We start from the raw sequence: 26,580 nt of genomic DNA, 5'->3' as shown, positions 1-26,580 counted from the left end.
CAGCAACAGCATTAAAAAACTGAGGAAATACATTCTTCCAGTGTTTGAAAACCATCATCCAATTCAGCAATGAGGTTGCCCATATCACTGACAAATAAGTTCCAACTTGTATTTATGCCAAAGGACAGTTGTTCATCAACTGCAACCACAGATCGACTATAGATATTAGAGTCTGGCAAAAATCAATGAACGCGTTCTCTTAGAATCAATGGACTATATGTAATTTACAATGTGAACAGTGTATTTTCTTATTATTTGCAAACTGTGTTACACATACTTTGTATCAGTAAAATTTATAATATTGCACACACACATAAATAATTTTATATACATTTCTACATACACACTTGCCCCCTGGAGTGCTAGTTGTTAAGTATTTACTAGGACAGTGGGGGGTCCATGGGGGGGTAAATGGGGACAGGATGAGAGGCCTCAAATAACACCCAAATAAACAGGCCTCTTAATTACAAGGTAACGGAGTACTCCATTCAACTGCAATTTGTAAATAGGCTAGAGCACAGAGCAACAAACTAGGGCCCACCACCTGATTTTGTATAGTTATGTTAAAACACACATATGCATACATTTACATATTTTCTATGGCTGTTTTCATATTGTAATGGCAGTGCTGAGGAGCTGTCACAGAGACCAGAAAAGTCTAATACATTTATTATCTGGCCCTTTATAGAAAAAGCAAAAAAAAAAAAAAAAAAAAAAAAAAAAACAAAAAAAAGCAAAAAAAAAAAAAAAAACAGCATCAGCCTTTTTTTAAAGCATCAGACTTGAGTGAAGTGAAAAAGACCACTTGTGGATTACTCTGAGTTCATCCAAAATATTTTATAAATATTTTTCTAATTTTAATTTTATGGCATTTTTTTTTTGCCAAGTAGAAGTTTCTAATTTTATGCGTATTAATCTACCAAAATAATGCTCTCTCCAAATGGTTAGCCAGTTGTTGAGAGCTTTTATTCAATACCTCATTCTTTCACCACCAATTTGAAATGCTACACTTAGTGTATCTCTACTTGTGGACTCTCTCTTCTGTTCCCCCTGACTTACCTCTCTATACCAGCACCAGGGTCATACTGTTTTAATTATTTTAGTTTAAAAATACAGTTGAGCTTTGAATAACACAGGTTTGAACTGCACAGATCACTTACACATAGATTTTTTTCGATACAAACAGTAAAGTACTGTAAAAGTATTTTCTCTTCCTTATGATACTCTTAATGACATTTTCTTTTCTTGAGCATACTTTACTGTAAGAATATAGTATATAAAACATACACTAGTATGTGTTAATTGTTTATATTGTCCGTAGGGCTTATGGTCAACAGTAGGCTATTAGTAGTTAAGTTTTGGGGGATGGTATCCCTAACCCCTGTGTTGTTCAAGGGTCAACGGTATGTTTGAATACCTGCATTTAAGTTTTTGGAAGTTCTCTCACTATTCTCTGTGTTTACTCTTACAGATAAGCTTTAGAATCATTTAGTTAGGTTCTTCCTACCCCCTTAGTTTCATGGTAATATTGATTGAGGTTGTCTTCAAATGGTAGACTTATGAACAATGGCCACCTCAGTGATATTAAAGCCTGAAATACAATACAGAGGAAAACCCTTTAAACATCAATAACCATCTCTTCTAAGTGCCTGTTGTATTTCAAGTCCTCTGGTAGGTCAAAAAAAATAAAGATTTGGGCTCTCTCAACTCTCCGTCCAGTTGAAGCAACCTCTCAAGAGAAACACTTTCTAAAAGTCATGACCATAATACAGAGCAGATGTTCCTAGTATAAGAAACCTGTTAGACTTCAATATTTGATTGATCTTTATAATTATGACACTTAAAATAAAATTAAAAAAAACAACCAAAAATATCCTAACGCCAGATATAGGAAAACCACAGAGCTAAAAAGAGAAACATCAACTAAAGGCTGCCTGTGGTCAGAAGAGGCACACTGAGTCCAGGCTCTGCCCTTAGGGTGCGTGAGCTTGGTCAGGATCCTAGGTGGAGCTTGGAATTAGCTTCCTCTCCCACAAAATGAGGATTAAAACACTCAACAATAAGATTGCCACGAGGAGTCATGTTAATAATATAACACCAAGCACTTGGCACGGACTTGTAAATCAAATCCCTCCAACAGCCCGATGCAGAAGAGGGACCGAGACTCAGAGAATGGTAATGGCCTGTCCAGGGGCCACTGCTGGCAAGTGGCAAAATGTGGATCTGATGAGCAGGGTGGCTCCAGAGCTCAACCTCTGGTAAGCTGGGTTCTTTAAAAACAAGAAAACACACACACACACACACACACACACACTCATACATATATACGTACCTACCTATACCCACACCCCACAGACACAGTACATATATACACTCATGCATATATACATACCCACATAGTACATACATTCATGCAAACGTAATACCCCCGTGCACATATATATACAGATACATACATACTCCCATGCACACATATATACACACATGATCCCACTCTAATCCATGTACACACACACACACACAGTTTGGTGCCTTGCCTTATTCCTATACAGATTTAAGGATAAAGAAAGTCCAAATAACCTAGTTCAAAGAGACTAGCTCTTCCATGGCATACTGAACCTTTCTGTTCTTCACACGTATATGGGGAATTATATTTGCTCCCAGGCAACTTCATTGTTGTTAATTTATTTAACCATGCAATCTAAATCTCTAGGACAGCCTTTCATTTTGACCTCTTGGGAAGAAATGTCCCCCATGTGAATTTTTTTTTTCAATTTCATGATGGAAATTTTCAAGTGAAGACAAAATAAAGAAAACAATACAATGGGTTCCCATGTTCCCATCACATAGTACCAATAATCATCAATGTTCTGCCTATTTTCCCCTGTCTACTCCTTCCTTGCTCCTCCACCTCATGTCCCCCGAAGTATTTATTTATTTTTTTTTTTATTTTTTTATTTTATTTTTAATTTTTAGGTAAGCTCTACCCTCAACATGGGGCTTTGACTCCAAGATCAAGTTGCATGCTCTACTGACTAATCCAGCCAGGAGCCTCTCTCCTTAAGTTTTTTAAAGTTAAGTCCTAGATCTCATTAATACTTCACTCATAACTACTGTTGTATGTATCACTATCAATAAGAACTCCTTTTCCATAAACCTTAATTCCTTATCATCATCTAGGACTGTTTAAGATGCCCTACTTCTATACTGACTTTTATCAATGAGATCAGATGACATCAGTACCTGATGGAGAATACTTAAACACTGACTATCAGCCCATTCCTCTCTTTGATAAATGTTACTGCTCCCCTAGATCAGTGGCAATTTGGAAATGCTGGTGAGATCAAGAAAAACCTGCCCCATGTGGGCTGCTGCTCTTTTGGAATCAGAGGCAAAACTAGAGGAAAAAAAAAAAAGAGAAATTTCAATCAAGAAGAAAAAGTGAATTCTCTGCATTCAAGAGAAATGACATAGAAGTTTTAAAAGTGCCATCAATTGTCTCAGACAGTCTATTTATTACTATGTGAATACCAAGTATGTGAAACTGGAACCCATTGGAGTCCAAGAATAATATACATGGTGTCGATGACAGAAGATTGGGAAGCCTGCTTGAGGATATTTTCTGTTTAAAGTTGATGTCTCACAGCTCCCCTCAGAGGGGAAGATGGTGGGAGGTGCCCAAGAGCTTCAGGCAGGCTCATGGTCATGAAAGAAGTGTGATCTGGCTACAGAAGACACACCATAGCCCTGACGGAGCTCTCTGTGCCGGGCACCAAACTGAACCCTCAGGCGCAGAATGGGGTGCAGAGATGAAGAATGAAGAAGCATGCTTCCACTTGCACCTGCCCAGCAGATCAGGTATGTGGCCCACATGCAGTCTAAGTAAGTGCATGCTGAGTGAATGGGAGAAAAATGGAGCAAAGATATCCTGGATGCTGCCCAAGGCCAAACTCGCTTCCAGCCAAACAGGGGAGGACTCATTTTGCCACATGCATCAGGGTGCTTGCCGGAGCCCCAGGGGGCTAGGCAGGATGCTACCTGGGCAGGAAGGCTGGTTGGAGTGGTGCAGGTGCATGCACTTTGCCTTGTGCCGGGCAGGTGACCACCAATGTGGGCTCTGAGGTGAGGGTAGGATGGGGAAGGGGGGTGGTGGGGGAGTGATCCTAAGTTTCTTGGCCTGGGTCAGCACCTTCTACCCAAATCCTTAGCCAAGTGTGCTCATCCTCATCTTATGGGAGAAAAGGCACAGCATAAAGGCGAGGTATCATTCTAGACTGAATGCTTATATCTCAAGGTCATATTTTTTTTTAAGAGTTTATTTATTTTTTGGGCAGCCTGGGTGGCTCAGTGGTTTAGCGCCACCTTCAGCCCAGGGCATGATCCTGGAGAGCCGGGATTGAGTCCCACATCAGGCTCCCTGCATGGAGCCTGCTTCTCCTTCTGCCTGTGTCTCTGCCTTTCTCTCTCTGAGTGTCTCATGAATAAATAAAATCTTAAAAAAAAAAAAAGATTTTTTAAAAAATTTATTTGAGAGTGTGTGTGTGTGAGTGGGGGGAGGAGCAGAGAGAGAGGAAGAAGCAAACTCCCCCCTGAGCAGGGAGCCGGATGCTGGGGCTGGATCCCAGGGCCCCAAGACCATGACCTGAGTCGAAGGCAGATGCTTAACCAACTGAGTGGCCCAGGCACCACCTCCTGCCCCCAAATTCATATGTTGAAACCTGCCCCCAGTGTGATGGTATTAGGTAGTGGGCCTTAGGAAGGTGATTAGGTCAGGAGGGTAGAGCCCTCGTGAATGGGGTTAGTGTCCTACTAAAAATGGTTCAGAAAGCTCACTTGCCAACCTTCTGCCATGGGAAGAGACAAGGACAAGGTAGCCACCTGTAACGCATAAGAGAGCCCTCCTGGGAACCCACCCACTCTGACAGCCTGATCTCGAACTCACCTGCCTCCAGAACTCTGAGAAATGAACTTATGCTGTTGATATGCTACCTCATCAGCAGTACTTTGGTATAGCAGCTGGAATGGACTAAGACATCAGAGATTTGGGAAAAGTGGAGGCAGGAGGATCTGATGGATCCCAGGCCTATTTCAAACCAGATACAGGGGAATGAGGCACATAGGGGTTCCAGACAACTGACACTTCCTGCATTCAGAAAGACCCAAACTTAAAATTTTGAGCATTCTAGGTGGAAACCTTCTATTTATTTATTTTAAACATTTTATTTTTACTTATTTTGTTTTACTTATTTACTTGACAGAGAGAGAGAGAGAGAGAATAAGCAGAGGGAGCAGCAGGCAGAGGGAGAGACAGGCCCTGAGCAGAGAGCCCAAAGTGAGGCTCAATCCTAGGATGCTGGGATCATGACCTAGGCTGAAGGCAGATGCTTAATGACTACGCTGCTGCCCAGGTGCCCTAGGTGGAAACCTTCTAAAATGTATCCCCAGAAGATGTTCTGCAAGGTGGGACCTTTGCTCTGGTCACAATGTCACCAGCTCCCTGGCCCAGAGGTGGTCTGTGGGGCACTGGACTCGCACACCAGTCCTGCATGCCAGGCTCCCTGTGGAGCCTGTGTTCCCAACCCCTGGGCCTGCAGCTGCTTCCCTGGTGAAAGGTGAGGTCCCAGGGCACCCGGATCCGAACTCAGGTGAGTGGAATAGAGGTGTGCTGAATGCAAGAATGAACGAGAAGCCTCTGGTAAACACAATGCAGCTATGAATCAGGATGTGCACTCCTTTCCATTCCTTGCTTTCTCCCAGAGAAGGAGAGTGATCCTGGGAGCAGACACACCCTTCCCTTGGCCCAGGAACTGAAGAGGAACATGCGTGACTCATCTGCTACTTGGTTTTCAAAAACTAGTTTTAAAACAAATTACATCAATCAGGTTCAATCTGACAGGAGGTGAGTATTGTCTGAGCTAGCATATTCAGGAGACTTGGTTACTTAATAAACCCTGGTCTTAACTGAGATTTTCAAGTACTATTCCATAGCATGCCATTGGAGCTGAGTTGATTTGTTAGGGTTTTGTTTTCTTGGGTTTTTTTTTAAGTTATTAAGTCAGTTGCAGATATGTGAAGGATATTGAAGTGAACAATGCAGGAACCAGCACCTCACTCCCAAAACGGATGTCAGAGGCACTGTAGAGAAATGAGATAGGTGCTGCTCTTTCTAACCAGGCTGTCTTTGTGTTTGCTGCATTATTCTTGCCATGAGGCTGGCAGTGACCTGGTACCAAGGAGCCACCCAGACCCGATAAGCGGGGAGGGAAAGACATGTGCTTTGGGATCAATCTTGCCCGGGGTACCAACAGTGACAGCTCCCTAGTCCGCATTTCTCCTGGGCCCTGGAATGCTGGAGTTGGTGAGAAACTTTGGTCAACTGGTGTCACTTTCTGTAGCTGAGGTCCCCATATGAACATGTCAGTGTTAAGGACAGCCCTGCTTTGAAAGGCAGAAAGGCTAAAAGATCATTCTTGCTTTTTTTTTACCCTCCCTCCCTCCCCTCACTCTGGAGAGATACTGTTGGAAGCAAGACCAAGGCCCCCATTTGCAGAGGGAGGAGGTGCTAATGCCTGGATGTGCCGAGCATGTAGCCCAGAGAGAGGCATCCATCCTCCTTGTGCACAGAAAACAGGGCTTGCAGTATGGTCTCAGTGGCAGGACCATTTGCTTGCACTTGTTCCTGCAAAGGGCAGCTTAGGAGCAGCTCCCCGCCAGTGCAAAGTGGGTGTGAATGCAACGTTGCAGGAACAGCTGCAGAAAAGTGCAGTCTGTGACAGTGTGTCCTGATCCCCTCTATTCCAATAAGCCACAGAAGGGCAGAGCTAAAAGAGCCTATTCTGGTCCTGTCTCACCCAGCCAAAAGACCTATGTTCTAATCATGCCCAAAGATGGACACTGGCCTGTTTTGGGACTTAATGCAGGGCCACCCTCGTAGGTATCCCCTGCATTGCTTAGCAATGCATCCCTTGTACACAGAACGTCTGGTATTGTGATGATCACAAAACGTTCCAATTGTCCTCACTCATTCACCAAATGACCACTGTGATCTGTGATGAGCCCCACAGCAGGAGGTACTGGGAACATGGCAGGAGCCAGAAGACAAGGGCCAGACAGAGATTAGCATGGAAAATGAAGTCAGAGCTGGTGAGTGCCATGTGGGCAGGAGGCGGTGGGAAGGCTTGGGGAGGTGTGTGGCATGTAGTTCTGTGCTGGGTACCACAGCAACCCTCAAGCGCAGTACCTGTACTTGTGAGAATCATCATGACATAAACAGATCTCCTCCCAGTGCCCACCCCTGGAAGACCCCTGGGTATCCCCGTTTGCCCCCCGGGAGAGCTTATCCACACTGTGGCTTTCATTACCAGAGCTACTTTCTGACAACACTTAAACACTTGCATTTCCAGACCTCTGCCCTGATGTCCACGTATATACATCAGACAGACAAGTTGTGCTGCGTGAACACACAGCTCCACAGCTGCGTCCACAGTACTGGCCTCCTGGGCAAGCAGAGGTGCCAGTGGGTGCTGGGACTCTGCCTTGTGCCCATGGGGCAAGGAAGGCTTGAGGATGGAGGTGGCATGAGATGTTGATCCTTATCTGTTACCAGCAGGCCAGTGCACTTTGGGGCTTTAAAAAAGAATACAGGAGTTTCTGCTCTTAAAATATATGAATTTCAAGTGACTTAAAATTTTGCATTTTTGTATTTTTATTTATTTGAGAGAAAGAGAGAGAGAGAAAATGAGTGGGAGCAGGGGAGGGAAAAGAAGATGCCCTGCTGAGCAGGGAGCCCGACATGGGGCTAAATCCCAGGACCCCGGGAACATGACCTGAGCTGAAGGCAGACACTTAACTGACTGAGCCACCCAGGCACCTCAGCATTTTTGTATTTTTAGGCTTTGTTATAGTAATGTCTTTTCAAAATAGTTATTTATTATCCTCAAGGCTGAAAGTTATTTTTTTAAAGGGGGGACCAGGGGAACCTTATAGATGACTTGATCATTTAAAGTCAGTTTTCTACATAAGGCAAGTCAATGCTCTTCTCTTCGGTTCAATACAAACAAACAAATACCTCCCAAAACTGTGCTTCATGAAAATTCAGAAAAGGACCAGGGCAGAGTAAGATTCTAGAGTGATCAAGAAGCAAGCCCCTGGGAACAACAGAATAGTGAAAGCAAACCTCAGGGAAATGTCTCCAAAGAGAAGCAAGACTGGAGAGTCATCCCTGTCCTTTACTATGAGTCCAAATCTAACTGAGAGATACGAACATGTCAGAGATCGCTGTCAGTGACTACAGCAGAAGACATAAGGATTATTCTCGTTCTCTCTCCGGGTGTAGCTCCACCACTTCCGTCGGTGCCTAGCCCAAAGTAGGAATTCAATAACAGTCGGTTCAAGAGATGGTTATGAACCAAAAGGAGAGTCATGAAAGGCTACCTTCCCAGAGTAAAAAATAATCTAAAAGCAAAATTAAGGAAACCATTCCATTTACAATAGTGTCAGAAAGAGCAAAATACTCAGAAACAAATTCACCAAGGAAGTAAGAGACATGTAGAATGAAAACCATAAAACAATGTTGAAAGAAATGAAAGAGGATGGAAATAAACAGAAAGGCATTCTTATCCGTGGATTATAAACTCAATATTGTTAAGATGACAATATTCCCCAAATTGAAATAGATTCAGTGACATCTCTACCAAAATTCCAACTACCTTTTTTTCCCCCAGAACTGGACAAGATGGGGGATCCCTGGTGGCTCAGTGGTTCAGTGCCACCTTCAGCCCAGGGTGTGATCCTGGGGTCCCAGGATCCAGTCCTGCTTCGGGCTTCCTGCATGGAGCCTGCTTCTCCCTCTGCCTGTATCTCTGCCTCTCTCTCTGTTTCTCATGAATGAATGAATAAATAAATAAATACATACATACATACATACATACATAAAATTGACAAGATGATCCTATTATTCATATGGAATTGCAAGGGACCCAGAAGAGCCCAAACAATCTTGAAACAGAAGAACAAAGCTGGAGAATTCATAGTTCCCAATTTTGCAACTACTACAAAAGCTATGGTCATCAAAACAGTGTGGTACTGGCATAGGCATAGGCAGTGGTGAACAGACCAGTGGAATAGACCAAAGAGTCCAGAAATAAATTCATACATCTATGGCCAATAAATTTTCAACAAGGGTGCCAAAGTCATCCAATGGAGGACACAACAGGGTGTTTTTTGTTTTTGTTTTTTTTGTTGTTGTTGTTGTTTTCTTTTTTTAATAAATGGTGCTGGGACAACTGAATAGCCATATGCAGAAGAATGAATCTGTACTTTTACTTACACTATACAGAAAATTAATTCAAAATAGATCAAAGTAAGAGTTAAATGTAAGAGTTAAAACTACAAAACTCTCAGAAGAATACAGATTTTAATCTTGACCTTAGATCAAGTGATAGTTTCTCAAATATGACACTAAAAGTGCAAGCTATAAAAGAAAAAATAAACTGAATTTCATCAACATGGAAAACTTTAGTGCACCAAAAGGCACAATCAATAAAGTAAAAGAACGGCCCATAGAATGGGAGAGAAAATTTACAAATCAGATATCTGGCCCAGATCAAGTATCCAGAATATATATGAATATCTATATCTATATCTATATCTATATCTATATATTTATTTTTAAAGATTTTATTTATTTATTCATGAGAGACAGAGAGAGAGAGAGAGAGAAAGAGAGAGAGAGAGCAGGACACAGGCAGAGGGAGAAGCAGGCTCCATTCAGGGAGCCCAACGTGGGACTCAATCCCGGGTCTCCAGGATCACGCCCTGGACTGAAGGCAGGCGCTAAATCGCTGCGCCACCAGGGCTGCCCCAGTATCCCGAATATTTAAAGAACATTTACAACCCAGTAATAAAAGACAAACAACCCAGTTTTTAAAATGGGCAAAAGGGCCAAATAGACATTTCTCCAAAGAAGATGTAAAAGTGTCCAATAAGCCCATGAAAAGATGCTCAGCATTATTAGTCATTAGGGAAATTAGTGCAAATCAAAACCACAGTGAGATATACTTCACACCCACTGGGATGGCTATAATGAGAAGAAAATGAAAATAATAAAACAAGTGTTGATGATGACGGGAAGGAATTAAATCTTCATATTGTGCTGGTAGGAAGGTAAAATGGTACAGCCACTGTGGACACCAGTTTGATGGCTCCTCAACCAGTCACATAGCATTACTATACAACCAAGAGAACTGGAAACATACACCCACAGAAAAACATGGATGCTCAAAGCAGTGTGATTCAAAACAGCCATTAAGTAGAAACAACCCAACTGTCCATCAACTCATGGAGGGATGAACAAAATGTTCTAGATAATCAAATCTGTACAATTAAATCATGTTAATGGTGAAAGGGAATGAAGTATGGATACCTATTACAACATGGATGAACCTTGGAAACAGCATGCTAACTGGAAGAAGCCAATCATGAAGGGTGACATGATGTATGATTCCATTTGCATGAAATGTCCAGAAGAGGCAAATCCATAGAGACAGAAAACAGATTAGAGGTTGCTGGGAGCTGGGAGAATGGGGAGTGTCTACTCAATGGGAATGATGACAAAGTTCTGAAATTGGGTAAGTGGGGATTGTTGCACAACACTGTGAATGTACTGAAAGCCACTTAGTTACATACTTGAAAAGGATTTCAATGGCGAATTGTATCTCCATTGAAAAGAATTAAAAAAAAAAAAAAAGAATTATCAGAGACACTACAGTCAAATAAAAGTCTGGAGTTAACAAAAGGGTTGAGATATAAAGTGGTGTGTGAAATTCCCAAGAGCCACTGACCTTGTTTCTCTGGGTTGCGGACCTGGGACGGCATGTCTTGGATTTCCAAGGTCCATTCCCCCTCGGCCTTTTCTCCCCAGCAGTGCACAGTCATGAACTCCCAGTTTGTAAACCCTTCATTGGAATGATCCAGCAATCTGCAATTGGAGACTTGGGGTAAGAACACAAGGGTCCAGAAAGGAGCAGTGGGTAGGGGGCCAGGTCTAAGAGGGCTCTTTCCCACCTTGGAATTACTCCTTAAGTGATGGTACAATCCCACCAAACAGCACCTCAAAGGCAGCAGCTTTGAGAATGGAAGGGAAAGAGGCTTGGCCCTCAGCTGAGGCCAAAATGCAGGTAAAAGCAGGTGACTGCTTTCAAACCCTTGCATGATGACACACCCCTGGCCAGCAGCTTCACCTCCATTATCACACTGGGTCCCCAAAACATTCTGAGAGGCAAGCAGGCCAGCAGGACTTACAGGTGCCCAACAAAAGAGAGTGATGGTCTCCCTCCTGCCATCCTCATGTACGGACTTTTACAGATGGAGAGATCCCAAGTGTAGTGATGAGTAGCAGGTCCAAAAGCCTATTCCTGGCTGAGCTGGGACTTATCTGCATACTGTATCTGCATACTGACTCCTGTCTTTATTCTTTCCAGCATAAGGAAATGTTTAAGAGGTAGCCAAGGAAGGCCCTCAAACCTAATCCCCCAAAACGTTCCTTCAGAAGCTGTGTGGTTCCTTCCTACCCCAGCAGTGATCCTATAGAGCCCATATACCAATGCCTGAGGGCACAAAAGCAGACAGAGGCCAGGCCACACACAACTCTTCCACGGAAGCCCCAGGGGCATCACATAGGAGGCCTTTCTAAAATGCTGGCCTGTGGAATCATGAAACCTTCACATTTTCATGGAGCTAGCTAGCTCTTGTGTGCTGTTCTCCAAAAGATACAAAGAAGGCAAGCCATGTAACTCTCTAGGGCTTAACAAGCTTCCGCAGGTGCATCTGGGGGGAGATGACATAACTGACCAGTCTGGTTGTTTTTCAGTGTGTGCGGGAGGCCCCTCCCCTCTGCTCGCCTCCCCTCGAGGGTTCTGATGAGCCTCCCTTGGTCCTTCCATACCCCAAGATCTTTCCAGACTAGGACTTCAACTCAGATCCTTTTTCTCTTATTTGACTTGAGCAGGAAACAGGAAGTGGCTCATGGGCGCCCTCTTTCTTCCAATACTCCCGTGCCCTGCTTGGTCTTTTGTCCTTGGAAGGAACAATCTCAGGTTCTTCTCTCTTCCTTCCCCATCTAACTACATCTCTATTTGGGGATAGTGTCTTTTTTTTTTTTTTAAAGATTTTATTTATTTATTCATGAGAGCCACAGAGAGAGAGGCAGAGACCTAGGCAGAGGGAGAAGGAGGCTCCCTGCGGGGAGCCCAATATGGGACTTGATCCCAGGACGCTGGGCCACGACATGAGCCAAAGGCAGATGCTCAACCACTGAGCCACCCAGGTGCCCAATGGGGACAGTGTCTTAATCCAAGGGGCTCTTCATTGCCCATCAGAAGTTCAGAGACATGTTTTGTGTGATGTAAGACTGGAGTCCTGATCTGGGTGTTCTCCAAATGTCCAATGAATGTATAGACATGCTTATGGAGAGAACATTCTGGGCATGGAGAAGAGTGAGGGGGAGAGGTACACCCTGTCCCTTCACACGGTACAGCCGTGTGAAGGTCAAGGCTGATTTTCACACACGATACCATGCCAAATGCAACGCGCTCTGAACAAAGACAAAACTGTCCCTTAAGGGTTGAAATACTTCATGAATATCAACTTAACTCTCAGTGAAAAGAATCTGGCAACCTGAAAAAGCTGCCAAATTGAGCAAGATATGAAGTAAGGTAGGAGGTAATAGATCCCCAATACAAACTCTTGATAGAATCACAAAATCTGTGCCTGGGGGGCAGGAAAAAAAAAAACCCCAATTGCCAAGACTCAGGAGAGTGCCAAGTGGCTGCAAGGCAGGTTTAAATTGCTTGATGGCCCAGGAAACAACACTTCCTAGCAAACAGGTTATCGTGAACCAAAGGAACTTGGCAGGACCCGCTCTCTCTCCTGTGAGGGGCTCATACTAGGCCTGAGCAGGATGGAGGTTAGAAGGGGAGGAAAAACTGATTGCAAGGAAACCAGGAGGGATGCTGGGGTGCTAGAAAGTTCTTCCAGGTCAGGTAGATGGATGGAAGCAGGACAGGATGGGAAGCCAGCTGCCTGCACCAGGCATTTTCATCTGTATCATCATAGGCAGTTCTTGTAGCAATCCTGGTTGTGACAGGAGTAAAATGACATTTCTAGAGGGGAGGAATAGACAGAGGAGAGATGGCCAGCTCCTGGGTGCCCATCTGGGAAGTGAAGGAGCATGGGTAGAAGCATGAGTCTCTGGGCTCCAAAGCCCATCTCGCCATTGGTCCTTGCAGTTCACTGCTGGCCCACTGGCCTACAGCCTGCTGTCCCAATTTCTTAAGCCTCACTGTCCTCTTGGTCAACCCAAGTCACCAGTTGGTGCCCATACCCAGGTCCTACCTTGAAGTCAGGGCTCACTACCTCTGATGTTTCCTGGTATCCAGCCTGGAGCAAATAGGGTTCCAGGGAGGTGACCTCAGGAGAGCACAGAAAAGTAGAGCCTGTACCTGGCCTAGGGAGCCTGAAGCAGACCTGCCCAGTCTGGAGTTCCCACAGGCAACGAGGGCCCATTATCAGCAAACTTCCAATCCTTCAAGAAGTGCTAGAAACCTGGCCTTTAGATGAGATCTCTTGAAGTTCCAGTAATAATAATAATAATAATAATAATAATAACAACAACAACAACAACAACAACTCTGATTGCAAAAGAGCATAATGCTTTGGCTCCCCAGCTGGTACTCCCAGACTGCTCATGCCTTAGCTGCCTCCTACGGGCAGAGGCAGAGTGTGGTCCAGGCCTACCCTCAGGAGGGAAAGATGCCCCCTGACGCTCTTGTGTTACAAGAGTGAAGCCTAACCTGGTAGGGACCAAGCCAAATGGCCAAGCCCTGGAAATCACTGAAGCCAGGATCTGGTCTCAGGGCTGGTTCTAGGGCACCAACAACAAACTCAGTGCTCGCCTGGTGGCAGAGCCACCAGGCAGGGGTGTGGTAAACAGGGCATGGCTCCCTACTTCTTCAGACAAAGGCCCGCATCTCACTGTCCTTGCAGCAGGCCAATCTCTCAGTCTTCTGCTAAGTAGGGGTGAGGTAGAAGGGGGCTAAGAAAAAGGGCAACTCCTATCTGGTCCTGAAAGGAGGCATTCACTCAATCACCATCTCTGAATCCTATCCTCCAAATTTGGCTGCCGCCCCAGGCAGGAGACCCAAAGGAGTCAAGCAAGCCCAGCGTGGGCAAGCAGGGAGTGGGCCACCGCCCAGGGGATGGGCAGTTGCAGGTGGTGGAGTTCGGTTGCCAGTTCTATTTTTCAAGAAAAGCCAGAAATGCTGGCTTATTCTGAAACCTTTCTCTTCCTTCTGTCTCTTAGCTAAGGTGCTGAAAAGAAGCCCCAGTGCCTCTCCCCTCCTCCCCCAAGCTCCCATAAATCCCTTCACCCCAGTTACCTCCGAGCGACACAAATGCATCAAAGCCCTCCTTCTTGTCTCTGACCTTGTGGAAGAAATGGCTTCATAGCTTTCCATGAACTGTATGTGAAGCCCCAGAATTCAGAGCCTGTTTCTCAGGCCTTCAGTTAAACAAGGGCCCTCTCAGGTACACGCGTGAGAACCCTGCAGATGGAAGTCTCTGAGTGCCCTGTAAAAGCCATGTCTCCCACAGAGCAGAGTTCTGGTCCACACAAGTTCAACAGCACCACACATGACCTCAGGGCCATGCAGAAGGTTTAGGAGGCAAGGCAGTCCTCCTCTGACACATGTGCTCACCTCAGATCCCGAATGATAGGATAAAAATGATCTTCAGTGCACTTCTAAGAGCAATTAAATCATCGCCAGAATTCCATAAATCTTTCCATTAAACAAAGCAACAGCAAAACCCTTGTCACTACTGCCTGGAAATGAAAGTTTTCCAGGATGGTTTTGAAGGCCAGGTTTCAGGTGAGTGGGGTCTGTGTGTGAATGTCCTCAAGAGGAAGCTTTTGGAAGAACCCACCTGCCTGGGGTGGAAGGATGGAGGGTGAGGGAGTCCCGCAGGGATGCTGTGACCTCAGTCTGGGTGGGCCCTCCTGATAAGCTCCAGCTCCCGTGCCAGCCCCGCTAGGCTGGCCTGGTCTTACCTCTTTGCCAATAGTTGAGACTTGGTTCCTGAAGGAGAAATGAGGTGGATCTGGAGGTCTCCTCGACGTGGGTGGGAAATAGTGATGCGAGCCACCACGTGCTCCAGGTAGCCCACGTGCTGGTCTGAGTGGTCTGCACAGGCAGTGGTCAGGGCGGTGGTCCGAAGCGTCTGCACCACAGGGATGCTCCTAGGAGAGAGGGGAGGGGCTAAGGACTCGCACCAGAAGCTCCAAGGCCCGCAGGAGGGCAGTGGATTCAGGCCTTCCCAAGGACCCTCAGGGACACCTCCAGCCCCTCTTGGATGTCCTACTCTTGGATGCTCCCATTGAAGCTATCTTGCCAATCCAGAAGATGTTTGCTGTTCTGGAACTTGCTTAGAAGAATGGCTTCTCATACAGACTCAGCTGACATACCCAGTGATCAGCCCTCAGTGCCCAGGAGCTGGCTTCTCTCCAAGTAGCCTTTGGCCAACACATTGCATCAAATGCTGGGAGTCACCAAGGCTCTAAACCGCTACTGCTTTGTGGCAAAGACTGGCCTTGCTAATAGAAGACACAACGCTGAGTAATAACAGCAAACATTTCCTGAGATGACTGCATGCCTGGCACTAGACATGGCACTAGTCTGAGAATTCATGAGGATCCAGTTTAGAAAGAGGTCAAGGATCATGCCCAAGGTCACACAGCTACTGAGAAGCAGAGCTGGGATACCAGGCTCAAGTTCACTGCCTCCACCTGTGCAGCACACTGCCCCACAAGGATGCTGGTGTCAATCTATGCTTGTGTTCAAGATACCGAGGAAGAGGAGATGGACAAGGCCCCCAGGGCCAGAGCTGGGCTCTTGTGCTAAATGCACTGGTCAAAGCCATAGCGACTGGACCAGAGTCATGGAGAACGGACAGGAGCTGGTCTAGTCCCTACTGTCATGTGTGGAGAAACTGGGGTCCCCTCCCTCTCTGGTCCCCTCATGGGAATGGATGACAATTCTCTTAATTAAGTCAAGGCAGTTTTACCATATGAGATGGAATCTAAGAACAAACATCAGGTCCCAATCATTCACGAGTTAGTTCCACTAGAATCTTCTAACACTCCCCAGAGGAGGGAGATACAAAGCAATACAAAGCATATACCTGCATGCAGCTCCTACCTATTCTGGGCTACCATGGCTCGCCCCTACCTCTTGTAAACTGAGGAAAGTTCTCCAGCCACCCTGCAGCACATTAACAACTCCCCACTGCTCAGCCAGTGCTCAGTTTATTATGGGGAGCGCTTTGCTCATTATACCCCGACTTTCCGCTCAGGAGGGGAGGCTCGAAGCGTAGGCTCAGCATCTCTCAGGAATTACATTGCTTGGCTCTACGGGGCCTGAATCATAAAAAACAATCAAAACATCTATAAACAGTGATGTAATTCCCTCAGAGACTCTGTAAATATTTGAAAACATGATTTGCACGCATCATAAATTGATTTAGAGATGCTGACTTCTTTCACTGCCTTCTCCCAAATTTTCCTGTCTGTGTTTACAGGTCAGCAGGCCCCCCACTGTGGCAGAGGCAAAACCTTTTCAGGGCCCAAGAGGAAGATCAAGTTAAAGCAGAAACAAAAGCCATAACAACGTTTCAAAAACCTGCCCCAGGGCAGCCTGGGTGGCTCAGAGCAGTTTAACCGCTGCCTTTAGCACAGGGCCTGATCCTGGAGACCTGGGATCAAGTCCCACGTCGGGCTCCCTGTGTGGAACCTGCTTATCCCTCTGCCTGTGTCTCTGCCTCTCTCTCTCTCTCTCCCGGGTCTCTCATGAATAAATAAAATCTTTAAAATAAAAATCTCGAGGACTATTAAATATTCCGTGAGATTATTAAAAGCTTCTTGCATTTGACACTTTTATCCTTGCTAAGGGATTCTAGCTGTGAGGCCACCCCTGAGGTCAGAAAGCTTGGTTGGTCTAATGGACAGGGGCCACTTGGCAGCTGCCAGTGGGGTGGCTGCCGGGGGTGGGGGTGGCCTGCAACTCCTTTGGGTGTTAGGGCCTAGCCTGGTTAGATTTTCAAAACTAAGACATTACCCTCACCTGGGGGGTTAGGAGTCCCTTCCTCCAGGGAACAAGGCTAATTACAACAATTAGTTTTTATGATACAACACAGTTACAGGCCACCAGCCCTCCACATTTGCCCAAGTTCTAGAGGAGGGTGGGAGCCCAGGACAGCCACCCAAGGACAGCGAGTTGTTCCATCTCCTTACCGGCAGTTAGCCTTCCCCACATTTTATTTCTGCTCCCATTGGAACAAATAACTTAATATTCCAAATCAGGAGCTTTTAAATTTCCTTTAAAAAAAAAATGGAGGGGGGAGATGTTAAAATGTTTCAGAATAGTCGAGCTGAGATTTTTCTGTATTTCAGATAGAAACCCCAAGTAGAAGTGGGGAAGCCAAATAGCAAAAGCCATCACTGTGTAAGAATGAACTCTTAGGCAGAAGGTGAAACCTATATGGGGAGGGGGGGCGGATTTTTTCCCCATCCTACAGTTTTTTGAGAGAGAACACAGAACATGTAAGTCAACTGCAAAGCCGTTTATTTTTCAGTTAAAGCAATGCTCAGGGGTTATTTTTGTCACGAGAATACGGCTAAATTGTCCTTTAACCACGAAAATTGATCTAGAAAGATCTTCAAGTTCCTAAGGTAACTAAAAATATCCCATTGTGATTAAATTCTGTAATTGTTGTGTGTACACATGGCCATCCTCCAAGTGCCCTAAAGGCACCCAAGGAGTTAAAAAAAAATCCCACAAGACCTATCTCCAGACCCAGCGATATTTAAACTATGGAGACTGCCCTACTTTGAAATGATCTCTGAGGACAGACTTGTCACTTCCTGTTGAACCACATTTCAGACTTAATTACTGATACTCCAGATGTTCTTCTTTCATCCTGAAGTCTCTTAAACAGCTCCATTCTCCTGAGGGGGTGGAGGGTTACCAACAACAAGCAGCCTTGACAAGAACTTCCTTGTACCTCCAGACCATGACTCCTTTGACCTCCTACTTCTCTCCAACGTATAATAGCATCTAGTATCTCATAAATGTACAGAAACAAGATCCTGATTCACTCAATTCAAGGCACTCACCAAATCACTATGCTTAGACTCTTCTGGCATCCGAGTGAAATCCAGAGCCAAAGATACATATTTTCAAGGACAGGTTTTCCCTGCTATGTGAAAGCAGAGCATTCCTGTCTGAAACCTTTCTCAAGCTGAGAGCAAAGGCGTAAAGCAAGGAAGCAGTTACCATTAATTTGTATGGAAAAAAATGTGGGAGCATTCCCAGACCCAAAAAATAACCTCTCTGAGGTTTTTCTGATACCTTAAGAAACATCCTGCTAATAGATGCACAAAATAAATGGAGATAAAGCACAGATGCTCATGGACACTGTTCAAAGCTCCAGCGGCTTGATGCTGAGATGCTGGGTGTTGTTCCTGGGAAAGGAGTTTGGCAGGGCCACTCTCACTGCTCAGGGTGTGCACTGCCTTTATCACAGCTCACTGCAAAACCAATGCTGAACGCTATTTTTGCTTTCTGTCCTTTTTTTTTGGTAAAAGCAGAAATCCTCTTTGGATTTCTTCTAGATACTAAAGGTACTAAGACTTTCACAGAAGCAAAGTGGTGTAAGGCTACTTACAAACAAGTGGCCAGGGAAAGCAAGGAGGGAGGGAGATTGGTAGCTACCAGTAGGAATCCTCCATTGTTCTACTTGTCTTTCTGTCCTGGCTGGGAACCCACTACAAGATAGTATTTCTCACTCCCACCCTGAAGACCTCTTTCCAGCTCATCTATAAGGGCAGATCTGTGCTTTGGCACAGAGCATTTCCAGGGCAATGATGTCTTACCAAGCTGCAGGGCGGGGGCAAGAGCAGGCTTGGTCCAGTTCCTCATCAGATAATTCTGAGATCATGCTGCGTGTGAAGACACCCCCCTCCAAACCCCGCCAAAGCAGAAAGCAGGGACACCCTCCCCCATTGTATTTGGTATTTGTCTTGGAGAGATGAGGTTGCTGCGGAACTGAGGACAATTATAGTGGAAAGAAGCAGAAGACCAACCAGAAGACGCTTTCACAGACCTTCTAATGGGTAATGAGTAGAGTGGAGAGGGGTTAATTGGGGTACTTGTTAAATAAAACTGTACAAAACCAACTTGGTCTGTTGGAGGGCACAGAGTGATCTGAATGGGGACATTAAGAAGCTTCAGAGTCACTTTCTTAGACCTATGTTCTAGGATGAGCATTCTTGACAGAATGGTCATGGAGTCTGAGGTAGACAGATTCCATATACTTCTTATTCGTATTAACTGACGTTTAGGATTTTCCTTAGATGAAATTACTTTTGATTATGAAACCACAGCACATCATTTAGGCTGGAAATAAAATTTAAAAAAGAAGAAGAGGTGAATCCAGTACATTAATTTAGACGTGCTGCTCATCATTAAGTTGTAAGGTGTTTTAATACACAGTGTTTAAATTTATAGCGTTTATTTTTCTTCTGTATGAAATAAATGCTGGCTGTAAAGATTTCTTCCAGCTCTAAGATTCTATCTGATGCAGAGTTGAAAAAGACAATTAGATATATAGTCAATTCTCATTATTCACCTGGGCACAGGTGAGGCCAAGCAAGGTGACACTCTGGCTTTTGGTTTTTGCTCTCATGCTGTGAACAAGTGTCCTTCTTGTGATCTATTTTTAATGCTATGTTTTTCACATTTTCATTTCTTTTGTTGGTGGTTTCACACATACTGCTGGGGTGCCGTCTGGTTCCTAGGTGCTGGAAGGCTGAGATGCACCTTTTAGAGAAAACAAATATGCTGGATGAGCTTCGTTCAGACATGAGTTATAGCTATTGGCCTTATAGGCAATACTAATGAATCAGTAATATATATTAAATTAAATGTTTTTAAACAAAAACACACATAAGACAAAGTTATGTTTGGATCAGTTGATGAAAATGTTGTGACCAGAGGCTCATAGGAACCTAACCCTGTATGTCCTGTAGGAGCGATGGCTCTGTATTTGCAAATTCAGTGTTTGTGGTAACTTCATAGAACATAACTACTGTGTATAATGAAAACTAGCTGCATTATTCAAATTCAAATACTAATTTTTTAGTGAAGTTGCATTTATAATTTGGGGGGAGCAGATTTGCAGCAAAAGATAAGCCTGGCAGGGCAAAGGCTATAGGAAAAGAGGCAGCTTACTAATGTTACCCAGTGTTTCCAAGGGGGCTGAAAGCAGGACAAATACCAGGACCCAGGTATGGTCACCACCACCACCACCACCACCACCCCTGGGGGCAGGACAGCAGAGCACAGATTTTCTTAGGACACCCTGCCATGCCTCGTGACAAAATGACACGGTGTTAGAAGCCAGAAGCAAGGGCCTCCTATGGTATCCAGGAGTGCACACAGTGAGATGTCCCAGAGAGAGGTGCCAGGTGGGGTGTGGAGGCAACCCACACAGTACAGACGGAGCCCAAATGTGAGAGGGGCTCTTTTTAAAAAGATGCTAAACCAGACTGTGTGCCACAGCACAGCAGGATTCTGAAGCTGGGTTGTTGTGGGTCCTGGCCATGTAGGTACTTCCCCAGCAGGACGTGGTAGCCATGTGGCCTTTCCCACTTGCCTAGCTAAGCTGCAGACAAGACGCCTGGCCTGGCCTCTGGGGTGCTGATAGCTGGTCAGAGCTGGAGGAACCTGCAAGCAGCCAGAGCCAATGTGTTTCCCATCCTCAGGGCCCAGCTGGCTGGGGGTGCAGAAGGGAGGGAGGAAAGGTGTCTCCTGGAGAACTTGCAGGTCACTCCTGAGTTCCCATGATGAGCTCCTTCCCAGGGGAGGCAAGATGGGTTCCAGAGACAGGCAGCCCGGGGTAGCAGCTCAGCGCTGCCACCTCTCTGTGCTTCAGTTTCCTCACTATATAAAAGGGGAATAAAACCGTTCCCAAACTTCACACACCCTTGCTGGCTGTTTCAAATGTGTGAGTATACAGAAAGCACTGAGAACAATGCCTGGCACACAGCAAGCACCTGATAATCATTATCCATTACATCTACCTACATATTTCCAAGTAGAATTGTTAGAAAGTCACCATGGCATGTGGTCTGGTTTAAGGAAATCCCAGAAGAGTAAGTAGTATATGGTTAATCCACAGTTAATTCTTGAACATCTATAAATGTATGGTCCAGCCTACAGAGAATTCTTAATATTCAAAGCCGTTAGGACTTAAGTATATTTTTGGGGTGGTGTGAGTCCTTTAAGTAAAAGACAACCCACACTAAACCATAAACTCTGTCTGGGTGGTAACCTGCCAAATCTACTAAAAACTAAAGAGAACTAGATAAGGTCTTATTGCTTGAAGAGCCCCTGCTGTTGTTGCTGCTTTTCCAGTAGGGAGTAGAGAGGGCTGTCAGAAAATGTTTCACTGGAGCCTGGATTTTTAAAGACACAAGGGAAGTGTTGGCTAGAAACATCCTAAGGGTCAAACAAGATATTTAATAGCTGGGCTTTTTTTTTTCATTCATATTAATAATACTAAACTTGATTCTCATTTTCACTTTTAGAAAGGTTATAAAAGCATCCTTCTTATCCTACTCTGACAGACAGTTTTGCACAGGCAATGCCATGGGTCTTGATCCCAGGTACCCTCCTCTAACTGAAGAATGGTTCTAAGTAGACAAAAACCTGTTTGTGCCTAAGACTAGGAAAGGAACTCTCCTACACATGTTGGAATGTTTACAAGGCATTCTCTTTTGCAAAATACCTGTCGAATTGCAGTGATTTTCCCCTTGCCATTGCTTTTAGATTTAGCATTCATGGACAGCTCCTGGGATGCACTGTGGGTGCTAGAGAGCTGGGCCAGACACCATGGCCTCTGTTTTGGGGGACTCAGTCTATTTGGGGGGAAGGGGAATTGTCAGGCCGTAAAGAGATGGCTCAGCGAGATCTGGCTGGTGTTCTGGAGCAGGAGGCCTGGCCCCTCTCCTTCCTCACCACCCCCAACCCCTGCAGTTCCCTCTCTTTCTGTGAGAGGCGTAGGCAGGGGTAGGCAGGGACAGGAACAATGTTATACTGTATGTTACGGCTGGTTCCTGACCTTCTCCACGCTCCATGAGACTTTTAATTCTCTCTCAGGAGGGGGATCTAGACAGAGACAGGCTAAACCCCAAACTCCAGAGTCCCTAGACGTACAGTGTCCAGACTAGAAATGTTGACATAATGCTTGGTTTTTTTTTAAAATTAAAGAAAATCAGTAACAGTTGCTTCCTGATAGGGCTCTTCTCTTGTGCCTGCAGTGGCAGCCCAGCTTCCTTCCATCATGGTCTCTCCTATGCTATGCTGTTGTTGGCCTTTTGGCTTCTTTCAGCCTGAGTGCGATTCGGGGTGGCACGGGACAGAGCAGTCCAGCAGAGGAATACCAACAGGGGCCTGGGTGGTCATTTGGGGTCCAGTGGGTGCACTGTTAGTGTCTGAGCACAGGTTGGGAGGCTCTGCAGAGAGGATGGCCCATTGATTCCTCCCACAGGGGCCATGAGGACTATCTCCCTGAGCTGTGACATATCCCAGGAGAGGAAGGCCAAGTTGAGGCTGAAGGGCAGAAGAGGGTGGAGAGGTCACCATTCTTCATTCCATTCCCACCCTGGCATGTGACCATCAACACCCAGGCCTTCTGACTCAGCACCCTGTGGGACATTACTGCACAAATGGCAGATGTGGCCACAACCTCCTCTAGGATGTCTATACTTGATGCTCAATGAACACAGTTCCTTGGCCTTCATCACATGAGGGTGGCCTTTCTCTTCTACCCAAGAGGAAAGAGGTCAACGTATCTCTTGTTACACACACAGGTACACACGGGATGGCCAGATAAGGAAGCTCCCCCCACACTCTCTTTTCCATCGGAAGCAGCTGAAGCCAGGTCTGGGACATTCAGAGAGACCTGGGGTTCCACCATGAGAAGCAGAAACCAAAATGAGGCTACAAGAGTAGACAGCTGGACCACAGAGAAAGGCAGTGAGGAGAGGAAAAAACAGATGTGTGGGAATACTACCTTTTCATGTAGTACCTTTTCATGCTGGAGTCAAATGACTCCAGCAGCTTGGGCAAAGTTAAACAACAACTCTGATGAAAGAAACTGGCCATAACCATTGGGGGTGCTAAGCAGCCCTGGTTCAAAAGACCCTGACAGGTAGGCTGGAGCTCTCTGCCAGAAGACAAAGCCCAAAGGTACAAACGAGGCCTCTACTTTCCACATAGAGGCCTCTGCCTCTCCCTCTCTCTATCTGGAGGCCCTTATGTCCTTGGGAGCAATTGAGTGTGCAGTGAAGCAAGTGCTCTGGGATAGCAAGTTAGCTGAATATTCTAGAAAGAGCCTTAAACCGCTGAATGTAAAGATGATTTTTCTTCTGAAACAGAAGTCTGATTCTTCTCTTAGAATTTACAGAGTTCTTTCTTCCCTCAAAGGACAGGAACAATGTTATACTGTATGTTACGGCTGGTTCCCTCAACCTGTGCTGTCTAGACTCTGTGTGCTTTCACTTAAAAAACAAAATTAAATAAAAATAAAAACAACCCTTCGCCATCTAGGCACCACTCTATCATCTTAAAACTATTTCTGGCAGGAGAAGAATGCTTCATTCAGGAGTCGCCCTGATGGGGAGACCAGCGGGAAGGAAGTGGGCCTGGACGTGGCGGCCTTTCAGGGCAGGACCCAGCTCCCAGGAGCCCAGCATCCCCTTACCTGGAGTTTGATTCTCCGTGCGTAGGGCATTTTACAACAAGCAAAACAAAAGAAAGCAAAACCTTCTTTATTTCAGAGAACCTCCTCCCACTTTCTTCTGAATTGATAGGCTCAGGCTCCCCAGATAAAATGATGCTTGAAAATGTAAAGATTGAGATCTGCTGCTGGCTGACTGGCTTGTCAGGCCTGGGAGGGCTCACCCAGCACTCAGTCTTCACAACTAGCAGCAGGATGCAAACTTAGTTTTTCAAAAGCACCTTCCATGGCTACTCAGGCAACAAACACTTTCTGAATTCCTACTGTAGGCCGGGCAGCAGCGAGAAACATTTTTCTCAGCATTTTATAGCAAAAGAACATATTATAAGAGGTAGGTGCTTTCAAAAAGAGGCAGTATCAAAGGGAGTAAGCTGCATTTGTTGATAAAGAAAGGGTCACTTATAATCACTCCAAAATTTCTTTTTCCAAACGCACATTTTCCCAAACGTAATAAATAGTTACGCCTATGGGGGAAAAAAGCATTCTGTTGTTTATCAGATATTGAGGCCTAGAGAAACACCATTCTCCTTTTTAAACAGTATAGAGACAAAGGCAGAATTCAGAGGAATGATCTGATTTCTTCTCCTAATGGAGTAGGGTCCTTGCTATCGATTTACTTTGTAGCTGCTTTTGTTTTTTAAACAAAAATTTCAATGAACAAGTGTACCTGATTTAGAACAACTACTACAAAGGGTGATGCTGGGAGTGTCCTAATCATGGAAGAAAGATGAACCAGGGTCCTACAGCACATTACTTAGGCTTGGTAAAAAAAAAAAAAATCCCAGGCTTAGAGGTGCCTCGGTGGCTCAGTGGGTTAAGTGTCTGCCTCTGGCTCATGAGCCCTATGTAGGGCTCTCTGCTCAGCAGGGAGTCTGTTTCTCTCTCTCTGTGCTCTTTCCCTCTCTCAAATAAATAAATAAAATCTTTAAAAATTTTTTTAAAAAAGGAGTGATTCTTTTACAGCTCCGGAATCCATAAGAGAAAACACAGGCACATCTATAGGTATACAACCATGCATGCATCCCCCAACATGCACGTGTGTCTACAGATGTGCACTAGAAATGTATGTGTGAACACCTCCTCCGCGGTACCTTACAGGAGAGTTCGGTTCTCACTGACATTCCTGAAAAGCCACCTGGAGCCTGAGCTGAGCCTCACCTGGGCCTCTTGTCTGTGGTGGCAACACACATGTGCTGCGTGGGCACTGCTGTCCACTTCTTTGCCTCCATGACGAGGGCTTCCGCGTCCACCAGGCCAAATCCATAGAGATGGCTGACTGAAAAGACAGAGCCTTCAGAATCACACACACCCCCACCCCAGGAATGAAGCAAGGCCTGGCTTTCACACTCTGCTTGGCTCCCATGCAGGGCACCTCATCCGCAACTGCCATGGTCCTGGGACAGACCACTCGTTTCACTCATGGGTGGCAAGAACATGAGCCATCGCCTGGAAGCCCTGAGCTGCGGGACCAGCCCCTCTGCAGACAGCTCCAAAATCCCAGCTGCTTTCCCTAATTCTCCCTGAACTATACTCCTTCAGGTCAGGAGTGCGGGCCAGGAAATGTGGCCCATTTTAGTGCAGAGTATGAAAAGGAAGTGTTGAGAGGGTGTAGCCACTTTCTTTGTGTGAGACAGGGATGGGTTTATGTACACTGAAGGCACTTGTTGGCATCTGAGCTCCTCAAATCATAAACCAGACAAGAGAAACAAAGCTTTAAACCCCTTGGTTCACATGACCATGATGTGTAATAAACAAGAAAGCAAGGCCAGGTACATCTTTTTTATCATTATTTTTTTTTCCCTGCTAAATTCCCAGGGCATTCTGGGAAAGTGGCATTGCACAGAACACAGACCATGAGTGCTTGTGAGTTGGCCTGATCCAGTGTTTAATTTGGCCATGGCAGGAGAGTTCCAAAGTTAATTTAAGAGGCAAGGTCAAGAACTAGATACAATCTATTTTCCTATTTAATTAGGCCAACATTGAAATGTAGGTCAGCTCTTGTTACAGCACACCACCACCACCACCATTCTTGCAAAACAAAGATGCATTAGGCCTGGTCAATGGCTTTCTTATTAAAAAGGAATGTCCCTTGGAACTTACAGTGACAACACTTGCCCTATATTTTACAGATAGTAATATCAGGCTCAGTGTCAAAATAGTTGGGCCTGAGCTTCAGAAAAGGAAAAAGAAGTCCTCCCTAATATACCCTGGCTGAATGTAAATCTTTTTCAAGTATCTCTGGTAAAAAGCCAGACAAACAAAGCCAATGGCAGAGTCCTATAATTATCTGCCAGAGAGGCTCCAAATATCTGGGTTACAAGCCCTGATCATGGGTTGATTTCAAACAACCTAAGTCTGTACCAGGCTGGGTTGGGGAAAGAAGCCTTGCTGTTCTATGAGTTACTTCTATAACACAGACAGAAGTTTTATAGTTAGAAAGTAACTTACGTAACTGTCACAGTGTCCTCATTATACAGATAAGGAAACTGAGGGCCAGTTTCAAAATCATGGAGCTACTCAGGACTAAGAATGCAAGATGCCCTTAGGCTGCACACAAATAAACATTATTTATCTTAATGGTCATGGATTTGTTTTGATGTGCATTAAAAAAAATAAAAATAGACATCAAACCTGTGTGATTAACTGGATGTAATAGAGTCTCCTTTTAAA

At 45.2% G+C, this 26,580-nt stretch overlaps 1 protein-coding gene across 2 annotated transcripts in view; it reads right to left on the bottom strand.

The window, feature by feature from the left end:
* The window catches only part of PCSK6 (proprotein convertase subtilisin/kexin type 6), a 182,542-nt gene that overhangs the window by 42,270 nt on the left and 113,692 nt on the right, over positions 1 to 26,580 (bottom strand). For both annotated transcript variants that reach the window (XM_041752033.1, XM_041752034.1), the window contains exons 11-13: positions 25,069 to 25,186; positions 15,104 to 15,292; positions 10,842 to 10,978 (exon numbers count right to left, since the gene is read on the bottom strand). In XM_041752033.1, coding sequence (XP_041607967.1) covers positions 10,842 to 10,978; positions 15,104 to 15,292; positions 25,069 to 25,186 — 444 coding nt within the window. The remainder of the gene's footprint in view (positions 1 to 10,841; positions 10,979 to 15,103; positions 15,293 to 25,068; positions 25,187 to 26,580) is intronic.

Source organism: Vulpes lagopus, chromosome 4 (genome assembly GCF_018345385.1).
Source record: "Vulpes lagopus strain Blue_001 chromosome 4, ASM1834538v1, whole genome shotgun sequence".
NCBI classification, from domain to species: Eukaryota; Metazoa; Chordata; class Mammalia; order Carnivora; family Canidae; genus Vulpes; species Vulpes lagopus.
Note: the sequence above shows the minus strand (reverse complement) of the source record. Positions and strands in the feature narration are given on the sequence as shown.